General features: G+C 43.9%; 1 protein-coding gene across 1 annotated transcript in view; it reads left to right on the top strand.

The window, feature by feature from the left end:
* The window catches only part of TRANK1 (tetratricopeptide repeat and ankyrin repeat containing 1), a 144,754-nt gene extending 131,806 nt beyond the window's left edge, over positions 1–12,948 (top strand). Inside the window, exons 20-23 of the mRNA XM_007945681.2 lie at positions 3,401–3,546; positions 6,107–9,156; positions 10,304–10,402; positions 12,848–12,948. Of these exons, the coding sequence (XP_007943872.2) occupies positions 3,401–3,546; positions 6,107–9,156; positions 10,304–10,402; positions 12,848–12,948 (3,396 nt within the window). The remainder of the gene's footprint in view (positions 1–3,400; positions 3,547–6,106; positions 9,157–10,303; positions 10,403–12,847) is intronic.
* The last annotated feature ends 13,057 nt before the right edge of the window (positions 12,949–26,005 follow it).

The following is a 26,005-nucleotide window of genomic DNA, read 5'->3' as shown; positions in this document are numbered from 1 at the left end:
AATATTGGCTGTTGGTTTTGCATAAATGCCTTTTATTATGTTGAGGAATGTCCCTTCTATTCCTATTTTGCTGAGAGTTTTGATCAGAAATGGGTGTTGGCCAAATTTTTTGACATAAGTGAGTAAACACCTCCAGCCCTGCATCCATTTGCTGAAACATCTCAGTGGGTATCCCGTCAATTCCTGACACTCTGTTTTTCACCAAATCCTTCAGTGCAGCTTGGACTTCTTCCTTCAATACCATTTGTTCGCGATCATGTACTGAAATGGTCAAATGTTGACCAGTTCTTTCTGTACAGTGATTCTGTGTATTCCTTCCATCTTCTTTTAATGCTCCCTGCATAGTTCGATATTTTGCCCATAGAATCTTTTAATGTTGCAATTCGAGGCTTGAATTTTTTCTTCAATTCTTTCAACTTGAGAAATGCCGAGGATGTTCTTCTCTTTTGGTTTTCTAACACCAGGTCTTTACACATTTCATTATAATCCTTTCTTTTGTCTTCTTTATCTTCTCTTTGAAATCTTTTGTTCAGCTCTTTTATTTAGTCATTTCTTCCATTCTCTTTAGCTACTTTATGTTCAACAGCAAGTTTCAGACTCTCTTCTGACATCCATTTTGGTCTTCTCTTGCTTTTCTTTCTTTTTAATGATCTTTTGCTTTTTTCATGTCTGATGTTCTGGATATTATTCCACAACTCATCTGGTCTTTGGTGCTTGGTGGTCAGTGCATCAAGTCTGTTCTTGAGATGGTCTCTACATTCAGGTGGGGTATAATCATGGTTCTATTTTGGCTCTGATGGACTTGTTTTAATTTTCTTCATCTTCAACTAGAACTTGAATATGAGCAATTGATAGTCTGTTCCACACTTAGCTCTTGGCTTTGTTTTGACTAATGATCTTGAGCTTCTCCATTGTCTCTTTCCATAGATGTAGTCGATTTGATTCCTGTGTATTCCATCTGGTGAAGGCCATGTGTTTAGCCACTGTTTATGATGTTGAAAAAGGATATTTGCAATAAAAAAAATCACTGTTTTTGCAAAATTCTATCATGTAATCTCCAGTATCATTTCTGTAACCAAGGCCATATATCCAACTGCTGATGCTGCTTCTTTATTTCCAACTTTCGCATTCTAATCACTAGTAATTTTCAGTACCTGCTGATTGCATGTTTCTTCAGTTTCATATTGCAAAAGCTGGTAAAAATCTTCAATTTCTTCATCTTTGGCGTTAGTGACTGGTGGGTGTATTTGAATAATAGCCATATTAACTGGTCTTCCCTGTAGGCGTGTAGGTTTTATTCTATCAGACAGCATTGTACTTGAGGATAGGTCTTGAAATGTTCTTTTTGATTACCAGTGTAATGCCATACCTCTTCTGTTTCTCATTCCTGGCATAGTAGACTATATGACCTTACCACCCAGTGATACCATAGAAGACAGACTTGGCAGTCTGCTTCTGTGAAGATTACTGTCAGAAAAACCCTGTGGAGCAGTTCTACTCTATAATACATGGAGTTGCTATGAATCAGAATTGGCTCAAAGGCAGGTATTATCAACGATAGCTACTTTGCTTTCCAAATGTCCATACCTTTGTGAACAAGGATTCTGTTTTCCTCATATCCTTGACCAAGGTTAGTAGGTTCTGATTTTCTAACTTTTGTAAGTCTGATATCTGTGTTTCTCTGTGGTTTTAATTAAGATTTCTCTGATTATTAGTAAGGTTGGGCATCTTCATTTATTTGTTAGTAATTCAAGTTTTCCCCACTGTGAACTGCCAGTTTATATCCTTTGACTACCATATTTTTATGTAAATAATGTGTGCCTTATGCATTTATTTATCAGTTACTCCCTCCCCACCTCTGGGAGGAATTTTCCTAAATGCTGCTATGCTAATTTATTTTTACATGTTGCTAACTGTTAATTTTTTTCCACATATTTCTGTAAAATAATCAGCATAGTGCTTTTACAGAAATACCTCCTGGGAAGGAGTGGTTGACAGACAAACATGGAAGGTATATGCATAAAAACACAGTAGTTTTCAGTGTATTGCCAGGAAAGTTTTCTGTAGTTGTAGGAATCTATCTTATCTTCTAAATCTGCCAAGTTCAATATCCAAACAAAAGAACCAAACTCACTGCTATGGAGTCAGATCTGACTCATAGTGACCCCTCTTTGGGTTTCTGAGGCAGTATCACTATGGAAGTAGATTGCCCAGTCTTCCTTCTGAGGAGCAGTGGGTGGGTTTGAACCACCAGCCTTCTGGTTAGCAGTCAAATGCCTTAGTCACTTTACCACCAGAGCTCTAGTGGCTACCATATTGTACTGTGCAGATACAGAACGTTTTCATCTTCACAGAAAGGTCTACTGGATTGTTGGTCTAGATGTTAATGTTTATTTTCTCTCTGTTAACTTTACTTCATGTGTAATTTGCTAAACAATTTTTATGTAATCAGACCCATCAATTTCTTCTCTAAAGTTTATATGTTTTGGGTTTTGTTGAAGAGTTCCCTTACCTCAAGGTTGCAATATGCTAAAGGCGCAGGGAGGCCACATCTTGTGACCTCCTCTAGCCTCACAAGTGGAGGACAGAATCACTTGCAGTAGCCCAAGGCCTATGCCTGTGAGGCCAGACATGCTGTCTCCCTCTTACTAACCTTGTCACCAACTGTTCCTCCTGCAGCACCCACCACTTCTCTGGTGGGTTCAGTAATTTGCTGCAGTGAGCACACAGAACTTAGGATTATGGGGTTTATTAGGGAAGCAACAGGTTCAATTCAAGTTGAGGAACAAGCTTAGTCTCTCACAACTGGCCATCTCACTCAGCAGCCAGCAGTCTCTCTCAGTAGCACATCACTCTCTCAGCAGTTCCTGTCTTTCACATCTCTCTCTCAGCAGCACCTCTCTCAGTCTCTCAGCTGGCAGTGAGAGATTCCTTCTGCCTCTAGGAGGGCTCCTTTTGAGCCTGGCAGAGTGGCCAAACTAACCAATCCCAACATGAGAATTCTATGCACCGGAAAGAGTGCAAACTTCCCAGAAGATTGCTTTGTATTGCTCCAGGGAGATGACTTTAACAAATGGCTTACTCAGTTACTCAGGGCAAAGTGGAAGTTACAAATCCTATGGATAGAAAAACCATATCATGTAATTTACTACACCACACAATAATAGTCATTTGGAGCTTACCTTTATGTATGGTGTGAGGTTGGGATTTAACTTGATTTTTCTCCATGTAGAGAATTAGAATTTAATATTCTCTATGTCTTAGTGTCTTTCACTGGATTCTAACAAGTAACATGGTATTAACAATGTTAACATTCTAACAAATGTCATGTTGGTTTTTTTTGGTAAGATAAAAAATTATGTTGTGCATGCTTTAATAAGAAAATTTTACTCTGTCCTAGATAAAAGATGCTGCCTATTTCTATAAGCGAAGCCAGTGCTACAAAGATGCTTTCAGATGCTTTGAACAGATTCAGGAGTTTGATCTAGCACTCAAAATGTACTGTCAAGAGGAGCTTTATGAAGAAGCTGCTATTGCAGTTGAGAAGTAGGTGGTTTTATTCTCTCCCTTTTCTCTTCCTCCCTCCCTCCCAGGTCCTCCTCCTACCCCTCTGAGGGCAGCTTGCCCTGCATAGTATTATGCTACTTCTAATGTAGTTAACCATACCCTTTCCTTCTACTAGAGAGGAGGCCTCCATGCTGAGTCAAGAGCTCCCGGAGAGCAGGACCCCTGTTTTTTCACTTCCTTTTATAAACTTTGACACAATATCATGTGGAGAGGGAACTGAAGAAAATGAAGGTGTAATTGTGTAAATAACATATACAAGAATCCTGACATTTTGTGTCTGATAGTTCTGTCCTCTCCCTTTACTTGCTCATTTGACAGTTTTGCTGATGTGTAGATGGATAAAGTGAAGAGCATTAGTGGGCAGTCAGGATTTTGTGTAATCATCATCTATTGGTAGGTCCCCAGCTGTGCACTTCCGTGTACAAGTATAATATGAATGTGCGTATACCTTCAGTTGTAGGACACAAAAGTTTCACACATGACCCAGTGAGTGTGTGGCAGGGATTAGGGAAAACCCCTTTGAGCGTTTAGCTTTAGCCAACATTACACTGGTGACGTGGAGATGGGTGGAGTTAATAGTAGACAAGGAATCTGGAGATAACATGTGTTCCCTACTCTGGTTGAGATCTTCCTGGTGGTATGATAGAGCCAGAATGAGACTCTGCTGTTGTTCATTTCTACTCAGCAGGTGTTTGAGTCAGCTCTCTGGGCCTGGAAGAGTGAGCCATGGATTGGTTCTATATTTTCCTTGCTTTCTACTAAATTAGACATGGTAACGAATATAATTGACCCAGATGCTGAAACTTTGAATCTTAAAGTTAAATTTTATGGAAGGGTAACATGTATTTAGAAAAGTACACATAATCTTCACAAAGTAAACACATTTGTATAACTATAGCCTGGATAAAGACAATGTTTTTACTTTTTTTGAAATTGAGCATATTCCTTTATCAAAGTCCTTCGTGCCATTATAACTATGAGATACACAGTGAATGCCAGCTTTATGACACATAATTTATAATCAGTGAGTGGCATGTATTGGCTATCAGATTAATTGGGCACCCAGTAAATATGCATAAGCCATTATGAGCATGATAAACACATGGATGTGATTCTGTGGCATTGTAAGTAATCGAACAGACCAATTACCTTGTGAGTTCAGAAATCAAATGAGAGAGGTTTCAACAGTATGTTCGTTTGAACTCTAAGTGCAGTCTCAGTATTAAGTGGAGCCTCACATTAGATTTCTATGAGTGCCCTTTGAACGCTGTGCATACTGAATGGAGAATTCATTTGCTAACTGGCCTAACTAAAGAAGCATTGAGGATATTTTAAATTTAAAAGAGAAAGGTCACTCCTAAACATCTATAATCAAATTTTCCCATCCATTGGAGATGAAGGACGCTTCTCAGGGTTATTCCTCCTCCAAATAGCTTCTCTCAGCTCTTAAATTAGAAAGAGAGTATCTGGGTGGTTTCCTAAACTTGCTAAAAATACTCTATATTCCATCAGCCAGTGGACACATGAGTATATTCCCTTCTTTCATATTTATTTACACACTCTAATGGGGGGCCTGTTGTACTAGGAAATCTGATGTTTTTAGGATAACCTTGAGGTATCATAAAATGGTCTTTATGTATTTCTCTCATGAGGAAACAGATTTTGTTAAGTGAGTGTTCAAAAGGAATCATGTTTTTTGGGTTGTTCTAATACATGGAGACTTAGTGGTGTGTGGATACATACTGACTGATCAGCAAAGTAAAGGGAGCCTTTTGGAACTTCATGAATTGCACACTAATTCAGCCACATGCACACCTGGCAAAAGAGACATACTGTAAGTTGGATAGTAAGAAAAAGACTAATGTAATTCCTTGTATTTTCAGCACCCATCATCAGTGTTTCTCATTAATCACACACTGCACTGAACAGAGTTGTATACCTGAAATGATTATCATGCTTTTATGGGAGTTTAAAGGATACCTGGGTGGTGTAAATGGTTTCTGCTCATCTTCTTATCTAAAGTTTATCAGTTTGAACCCACCCAGAGGCATCTTGGAATAAAGGGTTGGCTGTTTGCTTTCAAAAAGTCACAGCCTTGATCTCTACTCTGCAGTTCTACTCTGCACACAGAGGCTGAGATGGACTCTGCATATCCCATGAGTCAGAATCAACACAATGGCAGTGGGTTTGGTTTTTTGGTTTTATGAGAGTTTAAGGAATATTTTTTCAAGGATAATTTTGACTCTGCATAAATTTTGCCCTACATATTGGCTTTGAAACCTCCATTTATTTGAATTGCAGCTCCTGTGTATTTTATTAATGAAATACACTAATGACTGGCCTTTTTGGAGAATAAAGTGTTTACTTTTTTAGTGAAAAATGAAGCATTTCTAAAAATGCTTGGTTAGTATAGGTCCTGTTCTATAATTTATGTTGATAGGTGGGAATTTTATGTAAGTTTTTCTGTTCTGTATTTTGAAGGAAAATTTCTGTTGGTTGAGTGATAATAAGTTGACATTTGCATTGTCTGTCTTTGCAGGTATGAGGCAATGCTGAAGAGCAAGGCCCTTTCCATTTCCAAGCTGTCTTACTCTGCTAGTCAGTTTTATTTGGAAGCTGCAGCAAAATACCTAAGTACAAATAAGATCAAGGAAATGATGGCTGTCCTTTCAAAACTAGACATAGAAGACCAGCTGGTGTTCCTGAAGTCTCGGAAACAGCTAACAGAAGCCGCAGATCTTCTGAACAGGGAAGGTCGGAGAGAGGAGGCTGCCCTGCTCATGAAGCAACATGGTTACCTCCTGGAGGCTGCCAGGCTTACTGCCAACAAGGACTTCCAGGCCTCATGCCTGCTGGCGGTGGCCCGGCTCAACGTGGCCAGGGGGTCTGACATAGAAAATACCAAAGCCATTCTGAGAGAAGCCCTTGATCTCTGCTATCAAACCAGTCAGTGGTCTGGCATTGCAGAGGCCCAGTTCCTTCAGGGGGTAATCCTGAGAGATTTTCAGAAGCTCAAAGATGCCTTTCTCAGATTTGACACACTCAACCACTCAGCCGGTGTGGTGGAAGCACTCTATGAAGCAGCCAACCACTGTGAAGCTGAGCCTGAGAAGGTCTTGGCTCTGGCCCCAGGGGGCTTGGAAGTTCTCCTCAATTTGGTCAAGGCTCTCAAAAGGGTGACTAACAATGCTGAGAAGGAAATGGTCAAATCTTGCTTTGAGTTTTTTGGGATTTCCCAGGTAGATGCCAGATATTGCCAGATAGCTCAGAATGACCCTGGACCCATATTGAGAATAATTTTTGACTTGGATTTAAACTTGAGAGAGAAGAAAACAAAAGACCACTTCTTGGTAACGACTGACCAAGTGAAATTAGCATTAAACAAACACCTTTTGAAGAGGCTGTGTCAGATCACACAGAGCCTGCTTGGAAAGACCTACCCAGGGGTCTGCATGAGGTTTATTGTAGGCTTAAAATGTGAGGATGAAAACTGTGAAGATTTCCACAAGCCTTTGCGGCGTTGTGAGGCCAGGTGTTTGGTTCAGTCGAAAATACACCTGGTGGCAATCAATGGATTGCTTTTGGAAGCCAAAAAAGTATTCCCTAAAATCTTAGCTGAAGACCTTGAAGAAATTGATCATATTTTGCCTACAGATATGTATGGCCTTTGCAGATCCTTTTTGAATGTCCTCTTCCCCAAGCATTTCCATCAGAGAGTGTTATCAGAAAATCCTATAGCATGCAAAGAAATCCTCAAACCCAATTACAAATCATTTCGATCCTATAGGTTTGCTTTGAAAGAGTACATCCACTTTCTGTTTCAAAATGAAGGGTCACAGACCCGACGGGAGTCAACAGACCTGTGGCTGAGTGCCATGCAGGCTTTCCTTGTCTCCTCCAGCTTCCCAGAGGAGTTTGAAAAGCTTCTCCACCAGGAAGAGGACAGCTACCACAGAGAACTCAAGGCTCTCGAGTCTGAAAAAGAGGCAGGGGGCAGTGGTAGAGGCAGCAGAATGAAAGGAATAGAAGGGAAATTCGGCATGCTGGTGCCCAACAAGGATGATGAAAGCACAGAGAAAACCCACCTGTGCTTCATCCGGCTGCTGGAGAATTGCATCCATCAGTTCTATGTGTACAGGAACCCTGAAGACTACAAGACACTCTTTTTCCGTTTCATGAATGTCCTTGTCAGGAGGTGCAAAGAACCACTCATTCCTAGCATTGGAAACACAGTGGCCTTGTTGGAGTTCCAGTTTGTCCATTGTGGAGTGGTTCTTGCCCGCCTCTGGAAGAATGCCATCCTGTGCCTCCCCAAGAGCTACATTTCACTCTTGCACTATTGGGAGTTCCTGTTCAGCAAGAAGGACAAGGAGCTCAGGGATGTGTTCTACATCATTCAGGAATATAAACCCAAGGACGTGACAAGAGCCTTTCATGATTTCCGATTCCAGCTCTCCTACCTCGTCAGAGTGCTATGTGGTTATGAGAATGTGAGGTTCAATGTCCTACTCGATGCCTTCAGTGATATAAATTATGTGATCTCTGGTGAGGCAGAGCGGACACTGGTGCTGTGCTTGGTGATGCTTGTGAACACCGAGGAGATTCTGCAGCCGTGCTGCAAGCCTTATCTGTGTTGTCACTTTGAGGAGATTGAGAGGCGACTGCAGCTGATGAGCATGGACTTCCCGGACCACGTTCCTGAGAGGCTCTTCAGAGTGGTGAGGCGAGTGTTGGTTGCAGTCAGCATGAAGTCTGTGGCTGAGGCGCTGCAGGACTTGCTCTTTGAGCGGGATGAAGAATACTTGATGGACTGCTGCTGGCGGTGGGACAGCATGCACACCAAAGGGTCTGTGGTCCGTGGTCTTTATCACGAGGAGGTCAGACTAAACCGTTTACTCTCTGTGGACTCTGTGGACTATTTTGCTGAACCAGAGTATGAGTTTGATCAGGATGAGACGGATGAGCTGGCATTAGAAGACCGAGACCACCTCCTTGCTGGCATCCTCTCTCAGAAGCAGTGGAAGGCTTCCGTCCAGCGTAAGTTGAGAAGAGTATGCCTGGTGGTGTCTCTGTGTGTCAGCTGGAGGAGAAGGGTGAGTGCCCAGGCAGAGCACTGCAGAGAAGAGACCAGGGAGCCTGGTGCTGGCAACTTCAAAAAGGCGGATGTCGACAGGACCCAGTGCGACTTGTGTGGAGTTAAGTTTATCCGTGGTCCTGAGAATTATTTCAGCCCCAGTGACACGTTTGAGGAGGTGACTTTAGAGTCTGCAGCCCTTTCCAGAGCTGAGCTGGAAAGGAAAGAAAGTCTGGAGAGGAACAGTGAATCTTATGAGCACCATATCCGTCTAGAAAGCCACCAGAGGCAGCAAGTGGCCTACCAGAGATACTCTGAATTTTTCCATGAGAAGGTGGATCCGGCCATCAGTGAAGGGCAGCTGGTGGTGCGGGACATCGAGCAGAGCATGTGGATCTGCAGCCACCTGGGCTCGAAAGAGCACGGCCATATCCTACAGAAGAAGGTCCAGGAAAACATCAAGAAGGTTTCAGATGTGGTGGAGGAAGTCTACAGGCAGAAGGCCTGGAATGGTGGTAAGGAGCTCCAGAAATGGGGGCCCAAATGCATTTAGAAACCATTCAGAGGCCTGGGGTTCAAGAACACAGGTAGAGCCAGAGTCACCACTTAGTCGTGACGTCTGACTAGGGGAGGATGCAGTCTTGGCATTAGCTGAAATACAAGTGAGGAGCATATGTTCTCAAATTACAGTAAAACCTCATCGTTTGGACTTTCCAACCCCCTAACTAAGAATTTGTCTTGGGCTGGGCTGGTTTTTTCTTTGGTGCTATTGATGAGGAAAGGAGAATGTTTAAGGTCTTGAGGTCTTAATTTTATTGTGCAAACATGTATGACGAAAATTTGTCATTTTAACTATTTTTAAGTGGACAATTCAGTGATATTAATTATGTTCACCATGCTGTGAACTTCTCTTGATTCATTCATTCTGTGAGAATTTCTTGGGCACCTATTAAGTGTTGAATCCTTGAATAGGATCTAGAGATGTGTAGCTGGTCTCTTCCTTGTAGGAGGATCGGTGTCCTTAACTGAAAGGTCAGCAGTTCAAACCCACCAGTGGCTCCATTGGAGAAAAGAACTGACGATCTATTTCTGTAAAGATGGAGGCCTAGAATATCCTGTAGGGGCATTTCTATCATATAGGGTTGCTATGAGTCAGAATTGAACTCAATGGGACACAACGATAACAACAATGTTCTTAAACCATATCCAATGTGAACCTTTAATTATATGCAGTTCTTATGTGGTACTGAAGCAGACTTCCCCTAGCTTCCTTAGCAACACTGAGTAGAAGTTATGTATAAAATTAGTGAAATTGCATGTTTTAAAACATATTCTATAATTCAGACACCCTCTTCAGTTTCAGGTTTAATGACATTTTGAACACGTGCTTCCTTGAATGGTTTGCTATTGGTGATTTCATCAAACATACTTAATGGTAACAGAGTCGGGCTAGCATTTTAACTGTAACTTATTGATTGCTGTTCCTTGAAGCTTATAGTCACAGAAGGCAGCTTTGGGTCCTTACCCTGTGGTTCCCCTCCAGAGAAACACATATACATACCTGCTCTTGGAGGGTGTGGGCTTTGGCTTTATCTACTGTGTGGTGTTTCACTCCCTGTAGTGGCCTCTTTTCTCAGAGCCTTTGTTCTTTGACTTCTTTAGGGCAAGAGTTGATGAGTCAGCTGGTCAACGTTCTGATCCTGTCAGTCAGGGATGCATGGGAATGGCTGAGGAAAACAGAGCTCGGGTTAAAGGAAGAAGGTAAGAAGTCCTTTATCCTAAGAACAGGCAATGCTTTGGGTCTCAGGGTTCTAGATACTGCTGGCGCCCAGATGAATCTGAAGTGGAGCTGCCCAGTGATGTCAGTAGTGGCCACTCATTATCTATGAGCATCATCCCAAGTGAGTCAAGCTATTGGCAACATGGTACAGCAACCATCTGTACTGTGAGGACAGTTATTCTGGGCTCTTATTAGTTGCTAAAACCCTTTTTGTCTATCATGAGCTATAACCTGATGACTTTCCGTCACTACTTATTACTGAATACACTGACTTCTAAGGATGTATTGCAAAGCCATCCCTTGATAAATGTTTGCCTGTGTCAGTATGAGGGTCCTGAACACTACAAGATGGATCCTGCCTGCAAAGGACTCTGGGAAAGAACCCGGAGTACCTTACTGAGCAAGGGACTTGTGCCAGGAAAAAACACGCTAAACACTGGACTTCATGGTAACATCAGTTGGAATCCATAAACTAGTACAGAAACAATCCCATCCATCATGGATTAGACATGTTTTCTCCTAGTCCCCCTGCATGTATCCTGGCACATAAGCACTAGGTATATAAACCCACACTCCCCACTGCCCTGCATGAACCTCTACCTGGATACCTTGATGCATCTGTCCCTTGAGGGAATCTTGGAACTGGATCAATCTTTTTCCACCCCTCTTTTTAGAATCCTACGTGTGCCCCTTGGAGCCACTTCTGTTGCTGGTCCAGTGGAGCATGACACTCAGCTATTTACGTCAATAAACATGAGTGTCTAGTGTCTATGTATTAGCATAGTTCTGTACCTGTGAATATATCTGTGAAAAAACAAACAAAACTGCTCAGGAAACTTGGATGCATCTTCCTACTGAGGGTTAAAGGCTGTGTATAGTGAATCAGATTTCTTTCCTAAACATGGATGCTAGTAGGGTCAGATTAGTCAGTTAATGGGTTATGATCAGAAGAGGCCTGGACAGAAAGGCAGGTCTGGCAAATGAGTAGTTAAAACATCTGTGATTGAGGGTGTGTGTGTGTATAGGGGAGGACTCCTGAGATACATGGAGAGTAGGAATTTGGAAATCAAGAGATCAGAGCGTAGTACTGCAAGTGCGGATGGTGATACAAGGAGGCCAATGGGAGAATTTGGAGCTATAGGGTTAGAAATCAGATAGTCTGGGTAGAGGATCCCTGAAATTCTAGTTGTCAGGTATAAGCAAAGGAAATTTCAGTAGGCAGAAAGCGACGAGTAGGTATGTCAAAGACCCAATAAGGTGAGAAGGGATAGTACCTAAGGCATTCAACGATTTGAAAAGAGAAAGTAAGGGATAGGGTACAGAAGGCAATAATGGACCTGGTTTTGGAACCATGAGACCTGTCTCCGTTTTGAACTCTTTTCAGTGTGACTACAGTGAGGGGGTACCCGAGGCCCTCAGTGCAACAGGGAGAAGACAAAGGGTAGATTGTATTAGATAAAAGGAATTGGCATTCTACATCTATTCTAAACTTCTAGAGTTCTTCTTTGTGGCTGAATAGTATTCCATCATAGGTATATATTACATTTTGTTTCTCCATCTATGTGTTGAAAGACACTTGGGTTGTTTCCAGCTGTTGGCTATTGTGAGTTACGCAGCAGTGAACATTTGTCTATATATATCTGTTTGTGCTTTTGAGTCTTTTGGGTATACACCTAGGAGTGGAATTGCTAAGTGAACTGCATTGCTTCTTGTTAGGAGTCTTTCACTGGCCCCAGATTGCCCTCTGTGAGTCCTCATAACCTGAATGCCACTGAAATCCAGACCTCAGAGCTAGGGAACCCTTGAGGAAACTTGGCACAAATGTCTGTCAGGATGGAAAAAAAAAATCTTTAGGATTACCTTCTGCTGGGGACCATGGTTTTATGAGTATTTCAAAGAAAGATAATTGGTGTACCAACTCTATCTGTGATTGAGATTAGATCTTGTTTGATTTTTTTGTCATTTAAAGGGCCTCTACAGTAAGGCAGGGAGCTCTGGTAGCATAGTGCCTAAGGAACTTGACTGCTAACCAGAAGGCTAGAGGTTCAAACCCACCAGCTACTCCTCGGAAGGAAGGTTGGGCAATCTACTTCCATAGTGATATCGCCTTGGAAACCCAAGGAGGGGTCGCTATGAGTTGGGGCCAACTCGATGGCATCTTACAACAACAACAACAGTAAGGCAAGAAAAGAACCAGCCTGTAAATGAACTTAATTTTGGAGAAAGGTGTTTTACTTTGGGTCTTCCTGGGAAGTAATATTAGTACTCAAAGAAAATTCTTTCTTTGTGTCTTTAATTTAAAGCAACATTTAAAGAGAAATTAGGTTTTACTAGGATGTTAAATTTTACAGTGGAATGAGAACAAAAGATTTTCGACTTTTTTTTTTTTTTTTTTAATTGTGTGTATGTGTGTGCCCTTTTAACAGGTATTGTTCAGGAAGATGAATACGAAAATGAAGTTGAAGACTTTGGTGAGCTGCGTCCTATTAGGCGTTCATGGAAATGTGGGAAGCCGAAAAAACAGTAACGTCCACACAACCATCGCCTCATACATCTTCAGAACATTCCATCCTGACTTAGAATTCTGAGTGCTGGTGCAGAAGGAAAAGGAACATAAATTAGTGTATATATATATATATATATATATACACACACACACACACATATAAAAAGTAGAGATATCTAAGAGTGCCTTTGCTTTCTGTTCTTATTATTTCTCTATTAATAGCATCTTAGGGTCTGATTTCTCCCTCATCTGCAGCAACCTTGTAAGTGTTTTCCAAGTTAAAGTCTAAAAGTTTTAGTCTGTGCCCCCACAGCATATTCACATTAGTGGAGCCATAGTTGAAGGGAATGTTGGGACTCCTCACCCCAAACCTCCAAGTCTTCTGGCTCATCTCCATCATGACATGAGTCTGTAGCAGAAGATGTGGCATTTGAGGCACATAACCCTCAACTAAGAGGAGCCCTGGTGACACAGCAGTTAAATGCTTGGCAATAAACCAAAAGGTTGGCAGTTTGAACCCACCCTGTGGTTCCACAGGAGAAAGACCTGGCGATCTGCTCCTATAAAGATTACAGCCGAAGAAAGCCAGTGGGGGCAATTCTGTTCTTCTGTCACGTGCAGTTGCTAGGAGTTAAAAATCAACTAGTTGGCACCTGACAACAACAATACCTCTTAGAATTGCTGCCTGTCTGGGCTGGGAAATCTCTCCATGGATTTCCTCATCTCCTAGCACACTGCTGCAACATCAAGTAGTATGAGAACTGTATGTGCCAGGGTCTATGCTGGCTCTGCTCCCAGCCACCCCAACCCCTTGCCATACTATGGTCATCTTCAAGCCCACGTGTAGCCTAGTTCCTTCTGTTATATATGTTAGCCTTCTCTCACTGTGGGAGCTCTTTATGCCCCTGCTCCCCATTTTTTGTGGTCATTCTCAGCTACCTGTGCAAGTCACAGTTAGACTACCTCAGAACGTAGTCAAGAATCTACCCAGGATCCTTTGAGTGGTGAGCCTCGATATCCTTCCCCTAGAGGGAAAGGCTGGGGAACGTGGTTTGGCAGTTCCTGACCTGCCTCTCCAAGGTGGTCCTAATTCTGCCTTGGCTGTGGTGCGGACATTCCAAACAGTGTTGTGTATGCAGCGCTGTTTATCTAGTTTTCTTGGTTCTTCCTGGGAAGTTTGCCATCCTAGCTTAGGTTGACATGGTAATGAGTTTCTACCACTGAGTTCACCTCAGTAACCTGCAGAGCTACAGGTCAAGCACCAGTGGACAGGAAGGAAGCCAGCCTTCAAGTGCCAATCCATAGTGATTTGGCTGTGAATCACTGCCACTTGGCTGACAGGCCCTGTGAGAGGAGGAGGCAGGGAGGTGTGAGACCTGTTCATTGAAGGCTATTGCTTCCCCAAGCCCCAGGCTGCCAACCTGTATGGTCCCCTTTGAGAAACCTTCATGCCTCTCTCATGGTTCCTGCCAACCCTGACCTCTTATCCTTCAGATCAGTCTGGTACAAAAGGTCAGGGTCACTGTGGTCCTTACTTGTTTGGTCTTCACGAGAGAACCAGCTTTCTCCCTGTGTTGCTGCTGCTTTAATGCTCATTGTTTTCTCCCCATTGTATCTCAAAATGACTCTGTTTTTTTGAAATGTGTGTGTTTCTAATTTTTATTAGGTTGTATTTCTAATTTTTATTAGGTTGTATTTCTAATTTTTATTCCAGATGTATTTTATAAACTTCACTTGCCAGGGGAAAAAAAAATCAAATCTTGCTGTATTATCACATTTTTATAAAGTTAAATCATTTCTCTTAACCTGATGTTGCCCAATTATTTATTTCTAATCTCTACTCAGAGAGACAAGGGATAAATCTTTGAGCTGGTTCTTCCTGGTCATGATATTGATGCTGACCTGGCAGGAAATTTGCTGTGCCTCCTGAAATTAAGAAATCCAGGGACAGAGATACATAAAGGCCCTCCTAGGAACACACAGCTGCGTAGGGTGTCTGTTGAGGGCCTATGCGTAAAAATTCTTTCCAGTTTGGATGCTCTTGAGCATGCGGGGCTTGGACACTAAGGAGTTTTGTCATTGCTGTCTAGAGGGACTTTCTATTAATAGAGCATTGCCCTAGGAGGCCGGAGACCTGGAATCCTTGCCCTGCCCTCATAAGCTGTGTAACCTGGGGCAAATCAGATAATTCAACACATACTGAGTGCTCAGATGTGGCACCACCTTTAAGGGACTTACAGTCTGGTGTGAGAGAGAGATGGAGACATGGAAAAACAGCAGGTATAGAACTGAGTGTCATATGCTGTGGCAGCAGCAATTATATAACACAGCTGGGCCTCAGTTCCTTCCTTTTGGGAGAATGAAAAGGAAATTCAGTGGTCTGAGACCCCTACCGAGCTTTGGTGGTGTAGTGCCTGAGACATGTGACTGCTAACCAAGAGGTTGGTGGTTCAAACCCACTAGCCACTCCATGGAAGGAAGACTGGGCAATCTACTTCCTTAAGGATTTACTGCCTTGGAAACCCAATGGGGGTCGCTATGAATCAGAATCAACTTGATGGCAGTGAGTTTGGTTTTTCAGTTTTTAAAAACCCAATCAGCAATTCTTCTTGGTGCATGTCACTCCTGTCCAGTGTGTGTAGAGTGTATCTGCCCTGGGGCATTTGGAAAGCTTACCCCCTCAGCCTCTCACCTGTCTTTTGGCTGTAATGTTTTCCTATGTTGTTGTTATGTGCTGTCGAGTTGGACTCGACTCATGGCAACCCCTCCTTGGGTTTCCAAGGCGGTATCACTACGGAAGTAGATTGCCTAACCTTCCTTCCAAGGAGTGGCTGGTGGGTTTGAACCACCAACCTTCTGACTAGCTGTCTAGTGCCTTAGGCACTGTGCTACCAGAGCTCCTAATGTTTTTCTACAGAAAAGTGAAATGCCTGGCAAGGAACTGTATGTGTGTTCTACTGCGGCCTGGGGCAACCTGGCCTCTGACCTCCAGGACAGGACAAAGCAACTGCCCAGAGTCGTTCCCGGTGGGCCGCACAGCATAGCCACACTTACTGCCATTGAGTCGATTCTGACTCATCATGACCCCCATTGGGTTTCCCAGCCAGAAAATCTTTACGGAAGTAGATTGCCCCATCTTCCTTCCTTGGAGCAGTTGGTGGGTTTGAACCATCAACCTTCTGGTTAGCAGTCAGATGCCTTAGGCACTGCACCATGAGGTTGGCTTTACTCTGTCCTCAGTGCCCTCACCTTTCACTACCCTGAGTACTATTTTTCACATACAGGAATCCCAGCCCATCCCCTCCCTATGCTTAAACCTAGGGTTGAAGATACTGTCCTTCACCTTTCCCTGGCCCCTGCTAGCCTGTCTCAGTTTCCTCAGTTTAAAATGAGCTCCAGGTTTGCTGGTCCCCCTTGGCACAGCACCCACCACCCCTAGAGCACCTGCTCATGGAGCTCTGTATAACTTACAGCTCGTGTCACACCTCCTCTCAGATAAGGGCAAAAGAGGCAATATTAATGCTAGTAGATCCTGGATGTCACCAAAACCTACTGGCCAAAGAGCATCAGCTATTCACTTCCTTAATGCTATGGAAGGGGTTCTTCTCAAGGAGCTGAGTCCAGTGCTGCTGGACATGATTCATGGGGATGTGAGTGATGAGGCTAGGAGATGGAGAGGGCTTGTGGTACACTCCCCAGGAGCTCGAAGAATGGCTCTCTAGGCTGGACAGGGGCATCACTCCATGACCCAGGAAACTGGCCAATGCTGTGATCATCCCGAAAAATCAACTTCCAGGTTTTACCCAATACTCGTATAAGGTACTTCATTTTTATTTTTAAGTGTTAATGGCATTGGATATGAGCCTATGAGTTTGATTTGATTTTAGTCTGGCTTTGATAAGATTAGGATTAATGGTTTAATATACATGAGTCTGGGAGCCCTGGTAGCATAGTGGCTAAGGCACTTGACTGCTAACCAGAGGGCTGGTGGTTCAAACCCACCAGCCACTCCTCGGAAGGAAGATGGGGCAATCTACTTCCATAGTGATACTGCCTCGGAAACCCAAGGAGGGGTCGCTATGAGTCGGGTAGACTCGACAGCACATAACAACAACAACAACAATACATGAGTCTCAGCTATGCAAGAAATGTTACATTATTTAAATGTGAAGTCTATTCTGAGCACTCTTCCTTCTTTGGTGTGAAATTCAACCTAAGTCGTTATTGGGGACCCTCTGCCTCCTTGGAGTGCTCTTAAATATAAGGAGGCATATGTGATGTTGGGTAAAATGAGGGAGGCCCTCTCTCCTTCGGTTCATTATGGCTGCACTGCCACCCTCACTGCCAGAGACAGCAGGGTACCTGAGAAAATGGTGACTTTACTCCTTCTTCTGAGTTTGACAAGTCTGGGAGCCCTGGTGCCACTGGTTCAGTCTCTGTATTTGAACCATTCAGTCATGCCCCCTGAAGTTCTTCCACTCCTCCATTGCTTTGTCATGGGGGTGAGTACAGGTCTCTATTGGTCATGACACCCACTGGCCCCTGCCTCACCCTTGAACTAAGGGTTCATGAAGTCCTAACTACTTTCTTGAAAAAGAGGAAGGAAAATTTAGGGAGAACAATAAATTAATAGCTGAATAAAGAGTTGAAGGCTATGGAAGGGATATGCCAAAGATGGCTACTATCTCTTCCCACCCCTGTGTATATGTGTCAATCCTCCAACCAAGAGGTAGAGTGTATTTTCCTTCCTCTTATGAATTTCTTTGACCAGTAGAAGGTGGCAGAAGTGACACTGAGCCAGTTCCAGGCCTGACAGCTCCTGCTTTTCTTCAGGGTAATCCAGCTGCCATGTAACAATTCAGTTACCCAGAAGACCATGATGTTGGGAAGAAGCCCAAGCTAGGCACATGAGAGGCCACGTGGAGAAGCACCGAGGCACCATCCATGTGAATGAAGCCTTCTTGGGTGTGTCAGCCCAGGTACTAGCTGAGCACAGCCAAATGATGGTCCTCAGCTGAGGCCACGTGTAGCTGAAGAACCACCAGTTGACATTTGCCCACATTTCTGACCCACAGAATCATGAGTATTAATGAATGAGAATTGTTTTAAGCTACTAGATGTTGGGGTGGTTTGTTACTCAGCAATAGATAACTGAAATAAGGGCCTCCTACTGTCTGTCAGGTCGTAGTAGGCATGCTATATCTGGAATCTCTAAATCCCAACTCTGCAAAGTAGAGAGTGATGATTATTAATCTACAGATGTGGGAAGTGAGAGGTTTGCCTGAGGTCAGTGAGCAGGTAGGTAGAAGAGCAGAGCTCTCTGCTGGAGCCCCTGTTAGTACACAGTCTGCAGCTGTCTGGAAAGGGCTTCTGCTGCTGCCTTCCTGGCCTGGTGTCTGAAGGGATCCTTAGCCACCACCTCCTTACTCTCTGGACCCTGGCAACTAGATGGCTGTGTGAGGCTTCACCTGTGGCTGAAATATGGTTTCAGGGAAAACTGCAGAAGTGAGACCCTCAAACCAACATTATAGGGTACTCTACACTCAGCTCCTGGGTTCTGGTTACCCTGGGTCACCGGCAAACAATATCACTGGACGCCACTATAGGGGAAGGCCTGCCTCTAGTACGAGTTTGGGGTAAAAGTATAAATGAAGACCTATTTCTCCTACCCTTTGTCTTCCTACCCTTTGTTTCATCCTATACCACAAAGGGCCTCCCTCACATGTATGTGGACATTCCAGCCCATATATACAAGCTCATTCCATATCTACGTACGCCATCTTCCAATGGCTACCATTGGGCTTACCACATCAGAAAGAAAGAGGCTCAGGGCTATTTAGGGTGGGGTCTCCTGGGCCCTGGAGTATAATCTGTAGCAGCCTATGGATATGTACTCTTTTTACCGATTTTGGGCACAAAACTAACAACACAGCATTGCAGCATTTTCTTGACCATTTCTCCTCATGCATCTATCTCCTGCAGGAGCCTTGCAGGACAGGAATTTGACCTTTATAGATTCTCCATCTGTGATACCATCAAAATATTATCACCATACAGAGTAACTTCTTCCTGACTTCTCCAGCAGGCTGATCTGGAGGCTGTAATATCTTGAATGTGTTCCTCAATCAATACCATGTTGTTGCTGGACATCTGTGTCCTTGGGGTTACCCTTGATTGATCCAGAGGATGAATCAGTGCAGGAGGTAACCACTCACCTTTCTGTCACAAATATCTTTCCTAGGCAATGGAGATTAGCTTTACCTGATTATTGTTAATCTAAATCTGCTTGTTTATAGAACAAAATACCAAGTGGGTGACAAGGGACAGTCTCCCCAGTCAGCAATCCCCGTAACAGCTATAGTGGTTGAGAGTTCAAAGAACGCCTCTCTGTTTAACCTGATAGACTTTCATTCCTATTACAGCAGGGAAACCAGGTCTGCCAACAGCATTCGACAGCCGATCCTCACTCCCACTCACTACCCAGGAAAATGTGTTCCTCACTCACTAAGGAGAAGAGAAAAGCCATCAGCAAGGTACTAGGCATTCTTTGGGTGGGTTGTTGTTTAGAAACCTGTCTGCTAGTGCAGAATTCTAACCCATATTCAGAATTTTATGTTCTTGGCTTAAGACAAACCTGTCTTGCCCTTTTCAGGGCTGATGGGAAACTGAATATCTGATAGAACCTTTTCGGGGGATGAGTTGCCTTAGAGAAACAGAGTATCATGATAAAAAGACGTAAGATTAAAATTGGCCTTCTCACTCTGGTTGAGGGAATTCAGGCAAGTTATTTAAAATCTGTAGCTCTGGTGGCATAATGCATAAGGCATTTGACTGCTAACCTGAAGGCTGGCAGTTCAAACCCCCACTCCTTAGAAGGAAGACTGGGCAATCTACTTCCGTAGAGATACTGCCCAAGGAGGGGCTGCTATGAGTTGGGATCGACTTGGCAGTAGTGAGTTTGGTTTAGTTTTGGATTAAAAATCTGAGCCTTTACAGGCATTTATAAAGTAGAGGTAATGACAGTAGACTTGGAGCTTGTCTGTGCTACTATAGATAGGAATGTGCTAGGCACTTACAGGCTCTGACAGGCATTATCGTTCCTCCTTCCCTTCGTCCCTTCCATAGACTGAACAAAAATGAAGAGTCTGTGAAAAGATTTCAAGCAGGGATCGGTTTCCAGGACAGGGAGGGGAAGTCACACGCAGTGAGAACTCTGGAGAAAGAGCTGGGTCAGCTTTTCAGTGCCCTTTATGGAGGTAGGAACATTTCGAAGGGTCCTTTATTCCCGGGAACCCAACCTTCTTTTAGAGACTGAGACTATTTATAACCCAAGTTTTAGTGATTCTGCAGGGCAGCTGTTTCAGGGAAATATGTAGGCCAGTCTGTGATTTTTGGAGTCATCATTTTAAGGTTAGGGAGTGGGTTGGGGGAAGAGAACTAGAATAACTGGAGCTTCCAGAGGCATCTACACCTACCACTCAGAAATCTGCAACCCAAATTGACTTTGTGGCCACTTGAGTGTCTTGATGGGGCTGAGTAGATGAACGTTTTGTTAGGCTTCAGCTGGTGTGTATCACTTTCTATCCCCTCCTGTCTCCACTTTCCATCACCAAATCAAAATGGAGAAAAGATTGGTACCACTTGTGCTGGAGAGGCTGTAGGTAGAAGGGCACTGTCACACACTGTAAGGGAAAATAAAAAATCAAACCAGTTGCCATCGTGTTGATTCCAAGGCTATGTTGATTTTCAAGGCTGTGACTTTTCAGAAGCAGACCATCAGGCCTTTCTTCCAGGGCACCTCTGGGTAAGTTTGAACCACTAACCTTTCAGTTAGTAGTAAAGCACTTAACCTTTGCACTACCCAGGGACTCAAATACCATAATGGAAGCAAAAACTGAGAGAGCCTTTCTGAGGGCTGTAGACAATACCTATTAAAATTAAAATGGACATGATCTATTAAAGGTAAAAAAAACCTTGGATTTAGCATTTCTACTTTTAGGGGTTTATATTAAAGAAATATTTATGCAAGTGCCCCCAAGAAATGTGCACAAAATGTTCACTTTGTAGTGTCTGGGAGAGAGCAAAATTGGAAACTATATTCAACAGGGGCATAGCTGAATATCATGAATACGGTTCTGTTTCTAAAGAGATCTAAATGTGCTGGCATAGAAATATGACAAAGATAAATGGCTCACTAGAAATTCAAGTTGCAGAGGAGGCTGTATGGTCCAATCCCCTTTTGTAAAAATAAATAAAAATTCCGTTTCCTGTTGTTTTCAGTGGCTATCTCTGTTGTGTGTGATAATAGGGAAATTTTGTTTTGACCTTGAGTATTCTGTAAGAGTTGATTTTTAAAAATAATCTGGATTATATTTGGGGTTGCAAGAAACAAAGATATTTATCAAAATCAAAGTGGAAGGGTATCAGAGGGCAGATATTTATTGCCTAAAGAAGTGGTCAGAAAAGAGCCTTCTCTCCCCACTCCAGTGGTACAAAGAAATGTTATATGAGGTAGTGTGTGTTGTGTGGTGATGACAACCCAGTAGAAAAGGATGTGCTTCTACACAGCCTTTGAGATCTGACACAGGTCTAGCTTGGTCTTGTGCTTTCCATCCAAATGATGTGCATCTCCATCCAGCCACAACTAAGAGGGAACTGAGGTTCTAGAGTTGTCCATCATTTACACTGGAACCTTATCACTTGATCCTTTTTTGTCCTGCTGTTGGTGATCTTAGCTCTAGACCTTACACCTTGAACCTTATCACTTTTCTGTCCTACTGTTGGTGGTCTTAGCTCTAGACCTTCCATCTTATTCTCTGAGAACATCCTTGTCCCTGTGTCTTACAACTGATGGTACTTTCCCTGACCTCTTTCCTAAGCAGTGAAGACACATTCACCTAGCTGCAGGGCTTGAGGTGATGTTATAGATTGAAAAATATGTTTTGGTATAGTAATTATTACTATACCTGTGGATATAATCCTATTTCGAAATAGGGTTATCTCTGTTGTGTTAATGTGGCCACGACAGTGTAGGGTGTGTCCTAAACCTAATCATTTCTGAAGTTTAAAATTGCAGATTAGACACAGAAATGAACACAAAAGGGGAAAGACAGATGCTACCTAATGATGCTGGAGGCAGCAGAACCTACAAGCCCAGAAACTCCCAGGATTACTGGCTACTAGATGCTGAAATAGACAAAGAAGGACCTCCTAGAGAGCCACACTCTGAATTTGGACTTCTAGCCTGAAGTGTGAGAAGATAAATTTCTGTTCTTCAGAGCTACCCACTTGTCTTTCTGTTCTAGCACCAATAGGTAACTAAAACAGACAATAAAATTTGTTGTTATGTGCCATCGAGTCGGATCCGACTCATAGTGACCCCTCCTTGGGTTTCTGAAGCAGTTGCACTATGGAAGTAGATTGCCCAACCTTCCTTCTGAGGAAATAGCAACTCTAATAATACCACCAGGAGCTCTGGTAGCATAGTGGCTAAGACACTTGCCTGCTAACCAGACGGCTGGTGGTTCAAACCCACCAGCCACTCCTCGGAAGGAAGGTTGGGCAATCCTACTTCCGTAGTGATACTGCCTCGGAAACCCAAGGAGGGGTCGCTATGAGTCGGGGCCGACTCGACGGCACATAACAACAACAACAACAACAACAATAATACCACCTGTCATTTATTGAATGAGTACTTCAATACTGGCTTGCACAGGTACTACTCCAGTGCATACTTACAACAACCCCATGAGACAGTTGCCTTTAATACCCCCATTACACAGATGGCAACTAAGGCTCTGCCTAGCCTGTCCCTCAGGACTCCACTCCATCATAAGCACTTGAGGGTCACAGGCTAAGTTTGTTTGAACTGTACAGAGATAAAGAGGGTAGGGGGCTTATTGAGCATTAGAACACTTTTCTTCCAGGATCTAAGCCACCTATTTCCTCCTTCCTCCATTCAGTTTTCTTTAGAGCAGCTGTCAGCGTGTTTCCAAATCTCTGGAGTCCTTTGGCTGTTTTGACTGCTGACCTTGCAGGTGCTAATTTGACAGTGGGAAGGAGGTGGGAGTGTGTATTTCTCGCACAGAAAGAATACCCTGTGGGCAGCTCTGATTACTTGTCAGCTGCAGTCTGAGCTGCTAACCAAGTCCATTTTGTTGGATGAGAGTCACGATGGTGAACCCAGTGTCCGGGGGACTTTCTCACTAGGTCGCCTCTGGTGACCTTGGTGATCTTGGAAGAGGACCCCCTGAAATAACATAGAACTGGGCTACATCCAAGGAAGGGAGAGTCCCTCACATGGAATGTAACTGCAGTTCACGAGGGAGCAGAGCTACAGTGCAGACTGCTGGCTTTCACGGTATTACTCAGAGCTGTTAGGTCAGGCCTGGGGAAAAGTGCTTCAACGTCCTGAGCCTGTGACAATGCACAAACAAGATAGAAATCTAAAGATGCAGCCTGTCATCCTGGAGCTCTGTGCCTGATGCCAAACATCTGACTCCTTGGAACCAAGCACAGGATGTTGACCTTGATCATCCGTTCTCTCGGATCGTCAAAACTCAACTCTTAAGAATCAAAGTCAGATTGGGGTTTTCAGGGAGACCTGGGTTTGTAACGGAGACACTTTCCTGGAAGAACTCTTCTTCCTATCAAGGGATTTAAAATAAAATTTTAAAAAGGAACAAACCTGGTTAGAACAAAAGTAGACTCTAGAGAGTCTGGGCTGTCAAGCTGGGTGTGTTGGAGGATGGAGAATATGACCTGGACCCCAAGGGCACAGCTTTGAAGCAGGCAGGACATTTACCAGAAGGGGACGGTATCTCTGCGTGTGTGTGTGTGTGTGTGTGTGTGTTTTCACAGGTCTGTGATGTGAGTGTGTATGCATGCGTGCAGTGTAAGTATATGTATGCACATATGTGGTATGTGTGCATGTGTGAGTGTGTGTGTGGTGGGAGACTGGGCCCTGAGGAAGATGTTAAATGTGGCTTAATTCTCTTCCCTTCAGTGATTATTTTAATTTAACTCAGAGGGGAAAAAATGCACCCCACAGGCTGCTGGGGAGGGGGTGGTAGGGGGAACACTTCAGTCTAGGTGGAATTAAACAGTATATTTTAGTCAAAGTGAGCTGCAATCCGGGAATACATTTGAGAAGGAGTCTGCCAAGGGATAGACACTGTTTTGTCTACCCTTATTGCAGGATTAAAAAAAATAAAGTGGGAGCCTGCCATCTGAAAGGGTCTAAAAATCCTTTTTCCACCCTTGCGCTGATGGGAGTAGGTGGATGCGGGGGCAGTGTGCAGAGAGGAACAGGGATGTCTGCTCAGTGGGGAGGGGGCTATTAGGCATAAGGTGAAGAAAACTAGAGGCTTTCTTGACAAAGGTTGCCACCCCACCAATGATAAGCAGGTAAAGGCATCAGGTTTTCTGAGCAACATTTAAACGAGGGTTTGGTTGAGTCTGTTACCTCAACTCTCCAACCTCAGAGAACAGAGCCATGGCTGACATTTTGGTTGAACACAGGGGGCCCAAGGAGCCATGTTTTCTGGTTGAATTGAATGCTGCATTTCACCTGGGGTCTTGGACAATGGCTGGTTGGAGAGGATTAAGGATGCTGTTCTTTGAGGTTCTGTGTTCTGTCTCCCTCTTGTCTTTTCTGATCCTACTTCCTGGACATCTCTACCATTCCTGTGGCCTCAGTGTCTCTGCTGTGTGCATGGCTTTCACAGTCAAGTCTAATTGTCCCTTACTTCTTCCAAGGACCTGCAGGGCTCCTCCACCCTCATGTTCCACAGGTTCGCTGAGCTTAATGTGCTCCAAACAAAATGCTCTGCCGATCAGGCTAGCTTTCCTTCCTGCTTTTTCTGTTTCCATTACGGGCAACCCTCCTCTTAGACACTGAGCCTCAGAAGAAGGGGGAGGGGCACTCTCACCAAGACTGTGATGTCCCTGAGGGTGGAGCCTTGGGCTATTTTACTGCTGCACCTCCTACCCCATGCTCCTCCTACCCTATGCCTTTGAGTTCAGGCCTTAGTTGTTGTTGTTGTTATGTGCCGTGGAGTGGGCCCGACTCATAGCGACCCCTCCTTGGGTTTCCGAGGCAGTATCACTACGGAAGTAGGATTGCCCAACCTTCCTTCCGAGGAGTGGCTGGTGGGTTTGAACCGCCAGCCATCTGGTTAGCAGGCAAGTGTCTTAGCCACTATGCTACCAGAGCTCCCTCAGGCCTTAGTAGGTACCCAATAACTATCTATAGGTATGGGCATGAATTTCTAACCCTGTTAAATTCCCATGGCTAATTTCTAATCAGTCACCAAGCCTGAGAGATTGCTTAATTTCATCCATTCTTCCTGTTTATTGAACACCTGTTAGGTACTTTGACCCTTTTTGTCAAGTGAAACTTAGCTGGGTGCTAGGGATGTGAGACAGAATAAGAGGTGCTAGAGGTGGCATTGAAGGACAGGCACAGGCACACACTCACCCTTGCTTTTCCCCTCAACTGTGTGAGACATGTTGTTATGTGTTGTGGAGTTGGACCCGACTCATAGCGACCCCTCCTTGGGTTTCCAAGGCAGTATCACTACGGCCTTCCTTCCGAGGAGTGGCTGGTGGGTTTGAACCGCCAGCCTTCTGGTTAGCAGTCAGGTGCCTTAGGCACTTCGCTACCAGAGCTCCTTTGTGAGACATAGCTGTCTGCTTCTTAAAGCTTTTGTTAACTGTCTCATTCTGTGGCTCAAAGGCATTTATTTACCTAAGGCTTCGGGATGCCCAGGTGCCTCGCTTGCCGTGCAAGCTCTCCACAGCCCACTCGTCTACTCCTCTCCCACTACACCTCCCTAGTCCCAAGGAACCAACGTTACAGTCACCCCTTCCCAAGCTGTTCCCTGAATGTACACTGTGTGCTCCAGTCTCTGTGCCTTTGCCGACTGCTAGTGTCTGTCCAGAAGGGCCTTTGCTATCCAGCTTCCCCTGCTGAAGTTCTTACCCTTCTTAAGCCCCTTCTTTCAGGCCATAACCTCCGGGAAGCCTTTTCCAGAAAGAAATTTACCTCTTGTCCTGTTTTTTTTTTTTTTTTTTTTGA

The sequence above is a fragment of the Orycteropus afer genome, unplaced genomic scaffold (genome assembly GCF_000298275.1).
Source record: "Orycteropus afer afer isolate SDZICR_OR568_19922 unplaced genomic scaffold, OryAfe1.0 scaffold00142, whole genome shotgun sequence".
NCBI lineage: Eukaryota > Metazoa > Chordata > Mammalia > Tubulidentata > Orycteropodidae > Orycteropus > Orycteropus afer.
The sequence above is the reverse complement of the archived record's forward strand: the minus strand, read 5'-3'. Positions and strand labels throughout refer to the sequence as shown.